Raw genomic sequence first — 18122 nt, 5'->3', positions numbered from 1 at the left:
AAAAAAAAAAAAAAAAAAAAAGTCAAGATGGCAACATCCTGGATTGAGGTGGGCCCTAAATCCAATGACAAGTGTCTTCAAAAGAGAAAAGCAGAAAAGGCCCGCAGAGGAGAGGGCAACGTGAAGACAGAGCAGAGCCTGGAGGGATGAGGCCGCAAGCCAAGGAATGCCGAGGATGGCCGGCAGCCACCAGAAACCGCGAGAGGGGCAGGGAACGGCTCTCCTTCGGAGCATCCAGAAGGAACCAGCAGTGCCAACACCTTGACTTTGAACTTCTGACCTCCAGAACTGTGAGAGAATAAATTTGGTCTTACGCCACCAAGTGTGTGGTAATTTGTTATGGCAGCCCCAGGAATCTAACATAGCTGCTGAGATCACACTTTCTTTAATATCTGTTCAGGTCACTAGATCACTGGAAAAATATAAAATAGGTTCAGAAATCACAAAGAAATGACTCAAACCCACAGCACTGACGCTTATGTTACGCGTTATCAGGAGTTTTGCTGTCACTGCTACAAGATCTGCATGTTCTCTTTTGTATTTAAGAGAATCTAACAGATTTGGTCTGTGATGTTAAGGCAGGGCTAAGTCAATGTATTTGTAACCAAATTTAAATGTTTAAAAGAATTTAATAAGTTACTTGGTAGCTGTGTGAGTATATATTTCAATTTACGTAATACATGAAAAAGAGGAACGAACACTGACAATGAGTGATAAACGATATAAACGATGCCGTGATGAGTCTGCCCGAGTCTCAGACCTCACAGGCCTGCCACATCCCACCTGCCCCGCGCCTCGCAGGTGGTCAGCATGGGCATGCCGGGGCCCTGATGTGGCTGAACAAAACCACCTCCAGTTCCCACTCGTCCTCAGTGCTCCTCCTTGCCGCTGGCACGCAGAGCCCTCGGAGGTCCCAATTCCCCTCTGGAACCTGCTCCCAGTCAGAGCTTTCCTCCCTGTTGGTCAGGGCACCTGTATGCCAGGGCAGCCAAGGAGGCCACAGTGGAAGAGAAGACCTGGAAGGGGCTTCCGAACCTTCTGTCCTTGAGGGGCCATGGGGCTCGTGCGAAAGACAGCCTTGAAAGCAGGCCTTCCTTCCACTTGCTTCAGAAAGGAACTGAACAGGGTGCTTCTTTCTGCAGAGTTCTCTTTCTGATCTTTGTTTTTAAAACGTTGCTGCTGCCAGTCACAGCACCCACGGCAGAAGGCAGGCTGCTAATGAACAGCTTGCTGTCAGCTACCCCTCCCAAACCATCTTCTCCTCATTTCAGGCACAGAAGCAGGCACCCACCCACCTCCAGGGGAAGGTAGGGGAACAAAGCCTGGCTTTTACAGAGCACATCCAGAAGCAGGGAGACGGCATTCAGCAGAACACTCAGGAGCCAACGCGCATCCTGGCCTCCATGCAGTTCCCATTACCATCAGCCTTACCTAAGGACAGAGAGAAGGAAGAGCTGGGTGTGTGGGGGCGGCAGTACACAGCTGCACAGTTCTGAGCTGCCTCCTCCCAGCCTGGGAGGCTGAATGGGAAATCTCACTCCCATGTCCAGCAGGTCACGCAGCAGGTGCCACAGGCCTCAGAACACAAGCAAACCAGAAGCTCGAACGGCCCCGGATTCCACTCATGCCAAAAGTCAGCTGCACCACAGTAGCCTGAGCCCATCACAGGGGCGGAATGTTAGTGAGCTGTCATGTCAGTTTCCCACCTGAGTCCGTTCCAGCTTTGTCTTAGATACGCTCACAAATATGAAATATGAAATAACATGAAAAACTGTCAATCTGTACAGAATTGCTTGCCAGGCATTTTTCTTCTTAGAAAAAAAAAAACACTCAACATTGGAACCTGGTTTGATGAGAAAGAACTGAAAGCTGACAGGCGGCAGGGAACACAGTATGCCCAGGGACCATGAGGGCAGGTCTGCTAAGCGGTGCTCACCAGATGCTGTGCACGGCTCCTGGTGCCATCCTGCACCCTGGCATGGGGCTGCCTTTGATTACCTCCCCAAGAAGGGCACCCTCAATTCCACTCAACACCTGGCGCCAGGCCCACACCTGGGTGGAGTCACCGTGCCTGCACGTGGCTAACCTGGAGGAAATGACTGTGCCCCAGGGAGTCTCTGCTTCTCCCTTCGATCTCACAGACGTCTGTCTCAGTTGACGGCGGTGAAAAATGGGCCCAAGGAAGAGTCTGCTTATCGGAGCAGTGAGTAAGAGAAAAACACAGAAGGCACAACTCCAGGGATCACTTACGTTCTGGCCTGTAAAGAAAGAGGCCCCAGAGCTTGGGGATGGCAGAAAAGACATACCCAGAGTGCTTGGACATTTACACAAGAGAAACTCTTGGTAATGACTTATAAATACATCATAATGTATACGTCTTGCCATTGGCTTTGTTAGCAAATGATAACGAAAAGTTCCTGGCAATTAGATTTCCTTTCCAATTCAGCACAGCCTCCACTACACCCCAACAATTTATCCTTCCCTCCTTCATTCAACCCTGCCTCACCACACACACATCCAGGTGATAACAGACTCCTCAATGTTCCAAGAGGTACCCCCCTCTCTCTCTCTCTCTCTCTCTCCCTCTCTCTCTCTCTCCCTCTCTCTCTCTCTCTCTCTCTCCCCCCCCCACACACACACACACACACGCTGCTTTCTTTTAGGTCACCACCTCACAAAATAATAAAATTATTGACCGCTCTTCCCTTCAGAAGGTCAGCACTACGTGCTATTCATTCATTTAATTTGTAGAGGCTCACTGCATTCTGTAGTGTCAGCACTTTTTATTTTTTAAATAGAGATGGAACCTCATCATGCTGCCCAGGCTGGTCTCGAACTCCGCCCGCCTTAGCCTCCTGGAGTGCTGGGATTATAGGTTTGAGCCACCACATTTTAATTAAATCCACACTTGGATTTTAATTAAAATGAAGGCAGTCTTTGGAAGGTGGTAACAGAGAGAATGATCCTGTTATTCTATGTGAGGGTTTTAAATCTTGTTTTGCTTTTACGAGAAAAGGTAAGAAAGGATAGAGCTTATTTTTTAAATTTAAAAACATGTCTCTGCATTTTCACTTATTTAAGAAGCATTTATTAGGCACCTGTTCAACACGGGGCCCTGGGATGAGGATGCCATCCATCAAGCAGACATGGACTCTGCTCCATTCATTTGCTCTATGAAGATGAAAATTATTTTCAACAATTTGTAATCTTTTAGAATTTAAGACTAGTACAATCTAAATCTTAACAAGAAAAGTCCTGAGTAATTTAAAACATACTAGAGAGTTAAGTGCATATTTCTATAGTGTTCTGAGAATACTTATAAGATATTCCCTAGATTATGAACTGAAATCAATTTAATAGCACTTGCATTTGAAAAAGAAAGCAACACTACAATTTTTATAAAACAAAAATTGAAAGTCTCTATTCTCTTAATTCCTATTTTGCAACATAGAAAAACTCTAAGAGATGGCCATAAAACAAAAAACCATTTTAAAACCTTCATCATGGGATACCCTTAACTAGAGAGTGAAAAACTCTCAAAGAAACACTCAGAGAACCATAAAATATTTAATGCTGATTAATTTCCAGATAAGACACCGGGTCTCAATGCAGTGATATGTGATTTGCCCAAGGTCACATATTTAATCGGTGAATGATTAAGAAACGCACCCTAACACAGGACTGAGAGTCTGCAGCCACCTGCTCTCCCTCAGAGCCACTCGGAAGAAGAAAAGCTTCACCCCCGCCAAAAAAAAAAAAAAAAAAAGAAAACTTTCGCTCTAAAGCGACATTACCCAACCCACACAGGGTCCAGGTGTATCTCTCAATTCTAGTGAAACTCCACAAACAACATACATTACCGCTCTCCCCCACGAAAGCGGATCTCTTAATAACACTTTGACTCTAAGGGAAGCGACTCCTTTTTCCCAAAACGATGTGCCGTATTCACACCAACTTCAGACTTCGCCTCCCTGGCCATTACCTAGTCGCTATTTTCCACACATTCGCTAAGAAAGAGGTGAGACATCCTTCCTCAGGCACCTAATAAAAAATCTCTAGGATGCGATTAGGCTTCTTGAAGACCAAAGTCAGTGTTTTCAGGCAAATTGCTGGTAAGTACTATCTGGCCTGATACCGGAAGTAAAAGGGTATTCGCCCACGTGTTATTTGGGGAAGACGTAGAGTCAGTGTGGATTCCTAATCGTAGATGAATGGTCAAATATAACTGACAGAATATTAAGTAACAGTGAAAATTGTGTTTTTTAAGAGATTTAATGCCAGGGGAAATTGGTCAACACATAATATTTATTTTAAAAGCATTATGTCCTTAAATATGTAAATGTTGCAGAATAAAACAAATCTAGAAAAATCTCACAAAAAGTGAGTAGCGATTGCTATGTTAGTCATCTTTTTGTTTTTATTTTCAAAATCACCTAAAATCAGCATACTTTTGTGATAGAAAGAAATATTATTTTGGCCGGGCGCAGTGGCTCATGCCTGTAATCCCAGCACTTTGGGAGGCAGAAGCGGGTGGATCACCTGAGGTCAGGAGTTTGAGACCAGCCTGGCCAACAGGGTGAAACCCGTCTTTACTAGAAATACAAAAATTAGCCTGGTGTGGTGGCGTGTGCCTGTAATGCCAGCTACTCGGGAGACTGAGGCAGGAAAATTGCTTGAATCCGGGAGGTGGAGGTTGCAGTGAGAGAAGATCGTGCAGCTGTACTCCAGCCTGTGCGACAGAGCCAGACTCCATCTCAAAAAAAAAAAGAAAAGAAATATTTTATTTATTTTTCTCTTTTACTGAAACAGAGTCTCACTCAATTGCCCAGGCTGAAATGCAGAGGCACGATCACAGCTCACTGCAGCCTTGAACTCCTGGGCTCAGGACCTGCCCACCTCAGCCTCCCGAGTAGCTAGGACTACAGGCATGCGCCACCTGGCTAATTTAAAAAATATAGTTTTTGTAATAATGGGCGTTTCCCTATGTTGCCCAGGTTGGTCTCAAACTCCTTGTCTCAAGCAATCCTCCTGCCTCTGGCCTCCCAAAGCATTGGGATTATAAGTGTGAGCCACAAAAATATTATTTTTAAAACCTAACTTATATTAAGGATCATTTGTGTTCATTGCAAGGACAGGCACGAAGAGCTGAAGAACAGGGTTGGCGCCACAGTTCCCTACACACGCCTCCTCCTTCACTCTGAACATCAGAAATGGGCCCTGGCTCTCCGCCATGTCATCACCAACGAAGCCACAGAATCTTCCTCAAACCCACAAAAAAGGAAACCAAAGTGCAGAGAGGTTCCGTGACTTCATGACAAAAAAACAGGTTTCAGAACCGGGACTGAGGTGCAAATGCAGTATCTGCGGATTGGGGACAGCAGGGGCAGGCGCCTCTGAGAATGGCCCGGGTCACCGGTGAGGGCTGAGGCGCGTCCGCGCTGGGCTCCTGTGGACGCCGGGCCGGTGGCAGAAGAGCTGGGGTGAGGATGACAAGCACACGTTCGGTTTCTGTGAGATTCTGGCAGCCCTCCGGGCAGGAGAGAGACGAAGCCATCGCTGCAGAGGCAGCAGCAGAGGGCCGGCGAGCCTCCGCCTCTAAGCGCACCAGGGAGAGAAAGCGGCTTGGCCGAAAACAGGGACAAACACCCAGGGCTGACTCGTCAGAGGAGGGCTGGGGTGCCGTGTCTGTGGACGCCCCATTCCACACAAACACAGGCCGAAAGCGAAACTCCCTTGCCTACCTACCCACATGGACGCTCCTTTCACAGACTGTCCCCTGCTGTGCAGGGAGGGCCGAGGGCAGAGATCGAGTTAGTTTTGCTCCTTCTGCACAGAGGGTGACACCTCCCAGTGGGAATGCTCCGGACGACGCTTTTCATGTTTTCTTGTTTTTATTTTCTTTCTCTCTCTCTTTTTTTTTTTGTAGAGAGGGGGCCACATTTTGTGGCCCAGGCTGGTCTCAAATGCCTGTCTTCAAGCAATCCTCCCACCGCAGCCTCCCAAAGTGCTGGGATCACAGGCGTGAGCCGCTGTGCCAAGACTTCTCATGTTCATTCATCACCGTGGTATCCCGCCATCAAGAGAGCTCAGAAGATGGCATCTTAGCTAGAGGCTAACGAGGAGTACCAAATACAGAGACACAGCAGCACGCTCCTCCTCCATCCGGGCCAGGTACTGGGCGTTACCCTCTGTACAGAAGGGGGAACAAACTAACACGATCTCTGCCCTCAGGGCACTCCCTGCGCAGCAGGGAACAGGAGGTGAAATGGCCATAACAGGGTAGGCAGATAGGTAAGGGCCGGTTCTGACATTACAAACACCACCAGCATGAAACACAAGGGCAGAAGCAGAGAGGTTTTCCCAGCTAATCGCTGCTGCCCCAATTCCTCTGACAAGCCAGCACTTGCCATGGCCCCAGAAGCCATCCAGGCATGTGGCTCCTGCCTACAATTCCATAGCTTTGGGAGGGAAAGGCAGGAGGATCGCTGGAGGCCAGGAGTTGGAGGCTGCAGAAAGCTATGACTACACCACTGCACTCCAGCCTGGGTGACAGTGCGAGACTGTCTGTAAAGAAAAAAAGAAGACCAGGCATGGTAGGTCACACCTGTAATCCCAGCACTTTGGTAGGCCAAGGCAGGTGGATCACTTGAGGCCAGGAGCATGAGACAGCTGAGGCAACATGACCACACCCTGTCTCTACAAAAAAATTTAAAAACTAGCTGGGCATGGCGGTGTGCACCTGTAGTCCCAGCTACTTGGGAAGCTGAGGCAAAAGGATCACTCAAAGCCAAGAGGTTGAGGCTGCAGTGAACCACACCTACCACCACCGCACTCCAGCCTGGGCGACAGAGCAAGATTAAGGTAAGGGAAGGTAAAAGGAACAATGTAAGGTAAGGAAAAAGGGAAGGGAAGGAAAGAGGAAAGGAAAGGAGGGAGGGAGTGAGGGAGGGCAGGAGGCGGGCAGGAAAGGAAAGGAAGGACAGAGGGAGGGAGTGAGGGCAGGCAGGCGGGCGGGCGGGCGGGAGGGCAGTTGGGCGGGCGGGCGGGCGGGCCGGCCCACAGCCTGCTGATACTGCCAGCCAGCTGATCACTGTCTCATGTGCCCAGGCATCTGGGCTCTTGTGAATTGAGCATTTTCCCAAAGGAAAAATGGTCATGTGTGTGTTCCCAATCCATCTGTTCATGCCTGTTTTGCTTATCAATGTAAGTACATAATTGTTTATTATTTCATGGATGGTATTAAAAGTGGTTTTAAAAAATTTTCTTTTCTTTTTAGTCCATTTACATTGCTATAAAAAAGTGTTATTACTATGCAAACTAACTTCAATATCTTGAAAAACAATTAAGGATGAAAAGGCCAATTAATTTAGATAAAACAATTGTAATATATTTGAAAAATCATTTAAACGAAAAGAGGATGTGTCCCACCACAAATCCAGTCTGTGTCCCGCAGCGCTCACAAAGGTAAAGCGTTCAGCACAAGCCCAGCAGGCAGTGGGCTCGCAGCAGACGCGAGTCCTTATCATCTTATTGGTTATCATTACATAAGCAAATGGGGGGATCAGAGCCTTGAAGGCAGGAAAAAGGCAGCGGAAGTGGGGGACACCACAGATGGGGTGGGCAAGGAAGGCCTCTCGCGGTCAGCACACTTCTGCTGAGAACCAAAGAACAAAAAAGCAGCTGGGCACAGCGGCGGGAACCTGTAGTCCCAGCCTACCCAGGAGAAGGGGTCTGCGACATATCTGAGGAAGAATTAACAGGGCGGGTGGGTGGCCAGGAGGAGATGGAAATGAGGTAAACCGTATTGCATTTATTAAGACAAACGTGTGTGGACGGGAGAGCAACCCACTTTCTGCAGTGGATGAGTTGATAACCTCAGTCTGTGGGTACATGAGGCTGGGGGAGGAAGAAAGGGAAGGTCGGGGTGGGCACACATTTGGCAGTCACCAGCATGTGGCTGGTATTACAGCCTCGGGGGAGAGGATACGGACAGCAGCAGGCCGGGCATGCCAGCAGTCACCTGAGGGCCAATCACGATGACTATGTGTGAGGCGGGTCCTGGGAGGACATACAGTCAGGCCTCTGTATCCACCATGGACCAAAAATGTTCAGAGGAAAGAAAAACAACATAAAACAACAATACAAAATTTTAGGCTGGGCATGGCGGCTCACTCCTTTAATCCCAGCACTTTGTGAGGCTGAGGCGGGAGGACTGCTAGAAACAAGGAGTTTGGGAGCAGCCTGGGGAACATGGTGAAAACCCCGTCTCTACAAAAAAATGCAAAAGTTAGCCAGGCATAGTGGCGAATGCCTGTAGTCCCAAATGCTGGCGGCTCAGGTGGGAGGGTGGCTTGAGCCTGGGAGGCTGAGAATGCACAGAGCCAAGACGGCGCCACTGCACCCACCCCGGATGACAGAGGATGACTGTCTCAAAACAAACAAAACCCAAAAGCCAAAAAACGAAAAACACAGCATTTACAATACAATTAACCTAGACTTAAAGTATACAGAAAGATGTATACAGGTTAAACGCAGATACTATGCCGTTTCATATCAGGAACTTCAGCATCCATGGATTTTGGTATCTGCAGGGGATTGGTTCCATGGCTGGCTTTTGCTTTTTCTTTTTCTGAGACAGAGTCTTGCTCTGTTGCCCAGGCTGGAGTGCAGTGACAATCTCGGCTCATTGTAAACTCTGCCTCCCAAGTTTAAGTAATTCTCCTGCCTCAGCCTCCCGAGCAGCTAGGATTACAGGTGCATGCCACCATGCCTGGCTAATTTTTGTATTTTTAGTAGAGACGGGTTTTCACCATTTGGTCAGGCTGGTCTCGAACCCCTGCTCTCAGGTGGTCCGTCCGCCTCGGCCTCCCAAAGTGCTGGGATTACAGGACTGAGCCACTGTGCTAGGCCGGACCATCTATTTTAAAGCTCTAGGTGCATCAGGGTTGAGAGCCACTGATTTGGAAGCTCAGAGGAAGAGGAAAAAGAACTGGTGAAGGAGGCTGGAAAGACTATCGACAGAGACAGGAGGGACTCTGGGAGCAAGTGAGGCACTGGATTTTTTTCTCAATCAACGCTGCTTAACTGCTCCCAGAAGGGAGCTGTGCTGTGGGCTCTGCTCAAGGCCAAGCAGGATGAGGGGACACAGGAGCCTCCAGGCACAGTGACGGGGGCAGGCAGAGGGATTCCAGTTAAACCCCATGCCAGATACTCTGGGTCCTCAGGCCTTATTTATTTCTTTTTTTTTCTTTCTTTTTTTTTTTTTTTTTTGGAGACAGATTTTCACTCTTGCTGCCCAGGCTGGAGTGCAACCGTGCCATCTCGGTTCACAGCAACCTCGGCCTCCCAGGTTCAAGGGATTCTCCTGTCTCAGCCTCCCAAGCAGCTGGGATTACAGGCACCCGCCACCACGCCAGGCTAATTTTGTATTTTTAGTAGAGATAAGGTTTCTCCCTGTTGGTCAGGCTGGTCTCGAACTCCCGACCTCAGGTGATCCGCCTGCTTCGGCCTCCCAAAGTGCTGGGATTACAGGCGTGAGCCACTGCGCCCGGCCATCATGCCTTATCTTGAGCAAATTTCCAATCTCCTGGGGTGAGGCCTGTATGAGTAAAACACATGGGGTTCACTGTGCACACCCCTAAAACCAACTGTATAAACGCTCGCTACGGCTGCGATCGTGTGGACACACGTGAATGAGGAAAGGTGGAAATGGGGGAATAATAATGTCACTGTGGGTTCCACTCTATGGCCACACTCCAGAGTGCTCGGGTGAGGAGTGAGGAGATCCACACACAGTTCCCGGCCCCACATCCCCCAGCTATGCAAGGCGTAGCAAGTCGGGACACCGCGCCTCAGGGACGCCGTGTGAACAGTGATGGTTGGACTAGATCAAAGGTCTTTGTTGTTGTTGTTGAATTTTAAACTCAATTTTTCGAAGTTAAGATGGCAAGGCGAGCTGGTTGAACAGGCAGGTTCCGAGACCCCACTCCCTCCTCCCACATCGGCAAGGTAAACAACTCGGGGCAGGATGGCGCCCAACGCCTCGGGAGCCGCCTGCACTGGTCCGACCCAGTGCAAAGTCCTTGGGTTAGGTCACGGCAAAAATAAACAGTCCAGGAGCTGATTTTATCTCCTTAGTCAGAGAGCCCGAGCTGGAATGCAAACAAGTCTTCAAAGGATTAGAGGTGGATACCAGTCGCTCGGTAAGTACTGTTAGCTAATTCATTTGTTTCTAAACAAATGAGAGTCTCTCAAAACACCGTTCCCTCGTTTGCTTTACAGTGTTTTGAGAAACTCTCATGTGTTTCGAACCTTCTTTTCTTAGGAAAAAGACTGCTGCAGGTAAACGCAGAGGGAGGGTGCTCAGCAGATCATACGCAGGCGAGATACGGATTTTACTTTTTCTCAATCAATGCTGCTTAACCAAAAAGCTACAGACAGCAGCCCCTGGAAGAGGGAACCAAAGAGTTCCACAGCCACCTGATGGCCAGTGCAGCGACTTTCACGGCTGGTGTCTGCTGCCTGGTGTGTGACTGCGGAAGTCTAACGCACACACTGTCATTTCCACCAGGGACCAGGGAAATGTAACCTACTGGCCACAGGATGGAGGTGAAAATCACAGGGAAGAAGGAAACCTCATCTTCAAATTAAGCTGTTTCAAGCTAAGCATCACTTGGGACAGTGCCCTGAGCCATGAAAAAAACATGAATTTTGAATGTTAGACAGATATTTTATAAAAACAATCTACTGACAGATGCTAAAACTAAGGTTTTGATGGGGTTTTGTTTTTTTTGTATTTCACCAGATGAGTTTTATTCTTAAACAAGAAGTCTTCTTGTCCTCTCTGTAGCTACCCTGAGATACTGGGCAAGAGACGGACTCAGACAAACTAGCTCTGAATCTGAGCCCCCCACCTTGTTAGGCCTGTGACTTCCTAACTTCCCTGAGCCTCGCCGTCCTCATCTGCAGAATGGGGAGAGCAAGAGCATTAAATTCAGGCCACTCTGAGGACTACCCAGCACACTACAAATACTGTATATTGACTATGCTTTCTCCCAAATGTCCCGTGGTTGTGAGTATATTTGTTTTGTGGGTCATTTGAATTTTCTGTGTTTCTCAGACTCAGGAGTTAAAAATCCACCTGACTGGAAGAAGTGCTAAAACTTCTCTGAAAAGGTCATTCTACCACCTGGTAAAGGTAGATGCCCAAAGCTTTCTTGCCTTTTCTTAGGAAGCCAAGGGAGGGCCACCTTCAAAAGGTAAAGTCACGTGTCTCTACTCGCGGGACGGCGTGCCGGAAGCAGCCGTGTCTGCTCTGATCTGATGTGCGTGGCCGTGTGTAGCTGGACCTCTTCTCCAGGATTCCTCACCGAGGGGAGCGCGTCAGAACCCGGCGCCCCTTATCCCCACGGCCACCCACAACCGAGAACCTCTGCCCTCACCGACAGAGGTGCCTTGTCTTCTCACACGCCTCAAAACTGACTCACCACACTGGCGAGTCACAGCGTCTCCCGGGTCACACATGTGTGAACAAACACACAAAACCCAAAAAGGGTACCATGCACACAGCAGGACTCTGAACCTGTGCCTTCTGGCGACCCCTCTGCCAGTTTGGCAAGGCTCACAGACCCTTCTTCAGATGAACATTTTGAATACGTAACATAAAATACGAAGGACTGCAAAGGAAAACAATTGCATCTAAAACTTGAAAAACTCCGGGATGTGAACCACAGCAAAAGAGTCTGTGACATCTGGTAAGTGCTTCTTTATTAAGAATAAAAGAAAGAAAAGATCTAATAAAACAAGACACATTCCATGACGCCGCATGCCACAGCACGGAGCCTCCACACTTCCATTTCACCTATAAAAAAACGGCCCTACCCAACAGCAACATGAAATGAAAGATCAATCAGTATCTGTTTCCGCTGAAGCACGACATGAAAATCTCTGGTATCCCCTGGTGACAACATCGCAGGTCCTGCTAACACCGCGGCGCCTGTGCGCGTCTACGTTCATAATTAAAGGAAGGCTGCATTTCAGTTAGAAGCTAATAAAAGCTAAAAGGATTTCTTCTTTTTTCTTAACTGTATAAACTAAAAACAAAGCAAACAAACAAAAAAGACACTCTCTCTGTTCAGGTCTGCTGTTAAACAGATTTTAGAAACTGTGGCTCAGCGTCACGGAGTAAACACTGGGCCTTTCCCACATCCATTTTACCTGTAATGAAACCATCCCTACCCAACTGCAGGTATTTTACGGGAATGAAATGAGACACTTTGTGTAAAAGTTCTCCGAAAGTTGTGTGGTGTTGCCCGCGGATGGTCGTCCACTTACAATGGAAACGCCGGTGATTAATGGAAGTGTGAATGGTGCTGAGAGCAGTGGCTCACGCTTGTAATCCTAGCACTTTGGGAGGCGGACGCAGGAGGATTGTTTGAGGCCTAGAGTTTCAGACCAGCCTGGAAAACATAGGGAGACCCCGTTTCTCAAAAAAAAAAAAAAAAAAAAAAAAAAATTAACAATTAGCTGGGCATGGTGGTGCATACACGAAGGCCTAGCTACTCTGAGCCCAGGAAGCCAAAGCTGCAGAAGGCTGTATGTGCACCACTGCACCCCAGCCTGGGCAACAGAGCAAAACCCTGTCTCAAAAAAAAATCATATGCGTGGGAACCAGGAGCCTCCTGTGGCAGAAACGGCCATGACAGGTACTGCAGACTCACAAGAAGGTTTCCTAAGGGAAGGTAAATAACACAGAGAGATCTCCCAAAAAATAGTTCTGTTACAAACTCTACTGTTCTCCTGTGAGTTCTTTTGCAGACTTCAACAATCTGAAAAAGTCAATACAAAACCCACCAACTTTAATATGAGTCCAAGTCTAACACGCTTCTTATCTACCCGTGTGGATTATTCTATTTTTATCCCTATCGAAGCTGATTATCTGCAATGTTCACAGAGACTCTGTAGGGTTTATGAGTCAATGTAAGCACATTTTTCTTCTTATTAATATCTAATAAAGAGAACCTGAAAACATCCCTAGACGTACTCTGAAGGAGAAACTTGTAGTAGCAACTTGTTTATTATAAATGATCTCACTAATTCAATAAAATTGGAGAGATCAGCCTGTATTAGAAAACATAATTACAAGAAATCTTTCGAGATGTGACGTAAGCTGGTTTTGAACCAAGCTATCTCCAGGTAGGAGGATTGCTATACTTCTTTTTAAGCGACACAGTGATACACAGATAGGTAAATTATTGGCTGCCAAAAATTTTTAAAGAGTGAAATTACTTCTAAGAACTAAATATCACAAAGTATTAATTTTTAAAATTATCCTTTTTTTCCAAGTCTGCAATATCAAGTTTCACACCCTGGCCATCATGACCACACTGAAAACGCTCGCCGGGTACACTGCTCACCCCACCAGGTGTCAGCACGACGGGTTTGCTGCGGCTGCGATCCTCAGGCTCGGCGAATAACCACTTAGGAGCCTTCACACAGGAGTTACCAGCCTCGGTACACACGTCTTGCTACGCCTCATAAATGAGCAGCCTGGATGTTCCCAATATCTTTGGTTTTAAATTTAGACAAACTCCTTCCCAGTGAGTTTCTAAGGACTTGTGGTACTTTTGGTAAGAAATGGAAATAGAAACATTTTTAAATTCTTTTGTACGGTCAAAAAAAAAAAAAAAAAGTTGCCTCCCGCCTGTAATCTCAGCAGTTTGGGAGGCCAGCATGGGTGGATCACTTAAGTCAGGAGTTTAAGTCCCGCCTGGCCAACATGGTGAAACCCCGTCTTTACTACAAATGCAAAAATTAGCCAGGCAAGGTGGTGCGTGCCTGTACCCCCAGCTACTTGGGAGGCTGAGGCAGGAGAATCACTTGACCCCAGGAAGCAAAGGTTGCAGTGAGCTGAGATCACACCATCACGCTCCGGCTTGGGTGAGAGAGTGAGATTCCATCTCAAAAAATAAGTAAATAAAAAGTTGGATCAGATGAAAATCTTACTGGGTCCCCACTCCTCTAAAATGTCTATGCAGAACATTCAAAACGGGGAGCTTCGATGTGGGTAACCCCTACAGCTGCATTTCTTTGACCACCTTTCCAGAGGTGGCAAGCCACAGCACAGGGGAGCCAGAACAAGAACTTATGTGGGGCCGTGGCCAAGGAGGACTGGTCCTGACGCTGCCGTGGAGGCGCACGTGGACGGTACTTACGGAAGTATTTTAGCGTCTCTTCAATTTGCTCGGTGGTGAGGTCAACGTTGGCGTCGGGAGAAATGACAGGTGTATGGAGCCAGTCGTCGTGGTCATAACCATAGATGGTGTCGGCTCTTAACTTGTAATGGGGCAGCTGCTCCTCCAGGAGGCTGATGATCTCGACTTCCGGAAGGTCGGTGCTGTTGCACACATCTGAAGACAAGACCACGAGAGGTGAGCACGGGGGGCCGCGGCCCTGCTGCTGCTGGCTACCTAAACCTGACCCCTGCGGCCGGCACCTTCGGTGACTCATCTGCAGCACGGAGAAGGCAGGCAAGGCTAGCTCAGCAGTCTTCTCCCAATTTAAACGCCATTCTCGAAACTTTGAATTCTGCAGGCTTACCGCCAAGACCTACGCGAAATGTCTCCGGCTGTTTAGCGTCCACTATTTGGGAAGAAAAGCCAAAATTTCTGACCTTTTATCATCTGAGTCTTTCCTCCAACCCCTTCTCCGGCCATGCTCCTTCAAGCTTTCTACACTTCAGCCAGACCAGTGCTGATTTTACCAATATGCCTAACTTCTTCCTGACACGCTTTTACCATTCGAGCTAACCCCTCATCTAGGATTTGGCCTTCATTTAATTTATTCATTCATCTGTTCATTCATCCACACTTCCTTCCTTCCCCCTACCCATCCATATGTATCCTGAGTACCAGAGGCAGAGAAGACACAGTGGTGAACACAGGAGTCGTGGTCCTGCCCTTCCAACACTTATATCCTTAGGGGGCATGCAGCAATTATACCAACAGGTGCCCATTCTTTAAGGAATACCACCTGACATGCTGGTGTTTTGAGTACACCCAGCAGAATTAATCTGCCTTACCCTTTCTATACTGACATGCCATTTTGTCAGAACTTCAGTTACTACACTTATTTTTTATTTTTTTATTTTTTTTGAGACGGAATCTTGCTCTGTCACCAGGCAGGAGTGCAGTGGTGCAATCTCAGCGTACTGCAACCTCCGTGTCCTGGGTTCGAGCAATTCTCCTGCCTCAGCCTCCCGAGCAGCTGGGACTACAGGCGCACACCACCACACCCAGCTAAGTTTTGTATTTTTAATAGAGATGGGGTTTCACCATATAGGCCAGGCTGGTCTTGAACTCCTGACCTCGTGATCCACCCACTTCGGCTCCCCAGAGTGCTGGGATTACAGGTGTGCGCCACCACACCTAGCCGTTGCTACACTTATTAAGTGTCTTGAGGATATTTCAGTATCTGATTTATCCTGCTGGGGGAGGGCAGACTTCCATACACAGCCACCCTTGATCCACCAGCTGTACCCCGCAGCTCTTGGCCAGGCTGTGCTCAGGGGTGCATAAGAATGCCTGTGATGAACCAGTTCACACAAAGCACACGAATGCAGGCTTCTACACCACAAACATGACGGCATGGAAAGAGAGCCAGCACGTGGGCCCTACTTCTCTAACCCAGGGCTATCCATCACAGGAGAACGCGGAAACTGAAGGAAGTGCTAATGGGTGAGTGGTAACTCTCTGTCAGGTAACTCCGACGTCATCCTCTCTGTCAGCCCATTTTGCAGGAGGCATTTGAGACTGTGACGGAGATGGCCCGGGGGAGCAGCGGTGGCTTCGTCAATCCATTAATAAACCCAGTGCCCATGGTGCACGCAGCGAGATGAGAGGGGAGTTAACTAACTTAACTAACTTTTGTTCTAGGAATGAGTCTTCAACAAAGAAAACTTAATCAAAAGATAAGAATATTACTGAGGTCGATTCGGTTTTTTTAAGACAGTGTCTCACTCTGCTGCCCACACTGGAACACAGTGGCACGTTCTTGGCTCACTGCAGCCCTGACCTCCTGGCCTGAAGCGTGCCCCCACCTTGGCCTCCCGAGCAGCCAGGACCACTGAGGTGCACCACCACACCCAGCTAATTTTACTTTTTGTAGAGACAACTCTCACTATGCTGTGAGGTCTAATTTTAGTTTTGGCAGAGACAAGATCTCACTGCGTTGCCAGGTGGGTCTTGAACGCGGGCTCAAACAACCCTCCCGCCTTCGCCCCCAGAGTGCCGGGATTACAAGCACGAGCAACCTTGCTAGGCCGGAGGTCAGTTCTCATCAAAGTCACCATACCATGTTCCTGCTTTGAAGCAGAAAACAAAAACAAGAACCTGGATCAAGGGAAGGACCAAACTCAAGCTTCCGTCTCCATCCCTCTCCAAGGTGTTAGAGAGGGCAGAGGAGAAAAAAAATACTTGTGATGAATAAAACCACGCAACCGAATGGGAAAACAAAGAGGAGATGCTGAGGATGAACCAGAAGTGTGAGGTTTTCCTAAACATGGTTAAGATCTCATTAAAGGAGAAAGGGCCAGTGTTACACATGAGCACCCATTGGCACAAGTCTACACACACGCGGGAAATGACTAGTGCGGTCAGTGGGAGTAGATCCTGGCGTGCTCCACGCGGGAGGCAGCTGTCGGAGCAACAAGGGCCTGGGGCAGGGATTCACGGCAGAACCAAAGCCAGGGCAGCGCGGAGGAGCAGTCCCTTCCCCGTTCTCCCTGCTCGGGCCAAGGCAGGGAAGGCAGCAAGGCAGGACTGCGGGGGCTGCACACACTCAGGGGAACACGGGACATGTGCCTGGAAGAAAAGCAAAGACCTTGTGTCTGACAAGGCCATTCAGCAGATGAAAAAAATACGGATTCATGGGAAAAAAGAGCATAGTTATGACTCACCACCCTTCGGGCAGGCACCCACTGAAAACACCTGTCAGCACCCACCCTCCAGCAGCTCCCCACCATCCAGTTCTCCCTCAACTCACTATGCAAAGCTTCGCCACAGAGCACATCCACCCAGGGTGTCAGCACGGCTTTCCGAAATGCAAGGACAGGGTTAGAAATGAGGCAGTGAGGACGTGCAGGATTTTACGTGGAGCTTTAGGAAGCAGTTCAGTCCTGGGGGGTTGGGGGGCTACATCTCACTGCTGGGACTTCTCTGCCTGTGGGGGGAGATGTCACCGCAAGCACACACGGCATTTCAGCCAGCCAAAAACTGGACCAGACCTGCTCCCTCACTTCGCAAAGCTACGTCCTTCCCCAGGCAGAGCAACAGCCCAAGCTCAAGACAGAAGACTTCTCATATTTCCCGCCATCTCCCACTGGCAATAAACCACCACCCAAAGGCTCAAGATGGGCCGGTAATAAGCAAATATTTCCTCTTGTCACTACCAAGTAAAGAGTAAGTGTTGAGAAATGCTGAGTGTACAATAAAATATACTGTTTGCTAAGAACAGCGGCAAGGAAAGCCTAGCTGACCCCCCCACACACACACAAGTGGAAAATGCTTGGGGCGTTCTAAAGCAGCAAAACAGTATATGTACATCACACCCCGGTTAAAACAATGCTTTCAGCACTGGACGTGGGCCCTGCCCCGGGGCTCCCTCGTGGAGAATACTTTTTCGTTCGTCTGTGATCAGTGGTAAGCGGGCGCCAGCTGCACCCCTAGTTTATCTTGGTTCTATGAGAAAGCGCAGAACACCTGTTTGTGGATACGCATCACCTGTTCAGAGAATAGCTACGTGGGTCAGCGCTGCTCGAGGTCCCCTCCCGGCCCGGGGTGCCGTCGGCCCCTGAGACCCCCGGCCCGGGATGGTGTCGGCCCGTGAGACCCTCGGCCCGGGATGCCGTCGGCCCCCGAGACCCCCGGCCCGGGATGCCGTCGGCCCCCGAGACCCTCGGCCCGGGATGGTGTCGGCCCCCGAGACCCCCGGCCCGGGATGGTGTCGGCCCCCGAGACCCTCGGCCCGGGTTGGTGTCGGCCCGTGAGACCCTGGGCCCGGGGTGCCGTCGGCCCCCGAGACCCTCGGCCCGGGATGGTGTCGGCCCGTGAGACCCTCGGCCCGGG

At 49.0% G+C, this 18122-nt stretch overlaps 1 protein-coding gene across 1 annotated transcript in view; it reads right to left on the bottom strand.

Annotated features, from left to right (window-relative positions):
- Positions 1–18122, bottom strand: part of TRAK1 (trafficking kinesin protein 1) — a 130349-nt gene that overhangs the window by 84066 nt on the left and 28161 nt on the right. Inside the window, exon 2 of the mRNA XM_017540706.2 lies at positions 14214–14408. Within this exon, the coding sequence (XP_017396195.1) occupies positions 14214–14408 (195 nt within the window). The remainder of the gene's footprint in view (positions 1–14213; positions 14409–18122) is intronic.

This window comes from Cebus imitator, unplaced genomic scaffold, assembly GCF_001604975.1.
Source record: "Cebus imitator isolate Cc_AM_T3 unplaced genomic scaffold, Cebus_imitator-1.0 Scaffold129, whole genome shotgun sequence".
Lineage (NCBI taxonomy): Eukaryota > Metazoa > Chordata > Mammalia > Primates > Cebidae > Cebus > Cebus imitator.
This window is presented reverse-complemented; position numbering and strand designations above follow the sequence as displayed.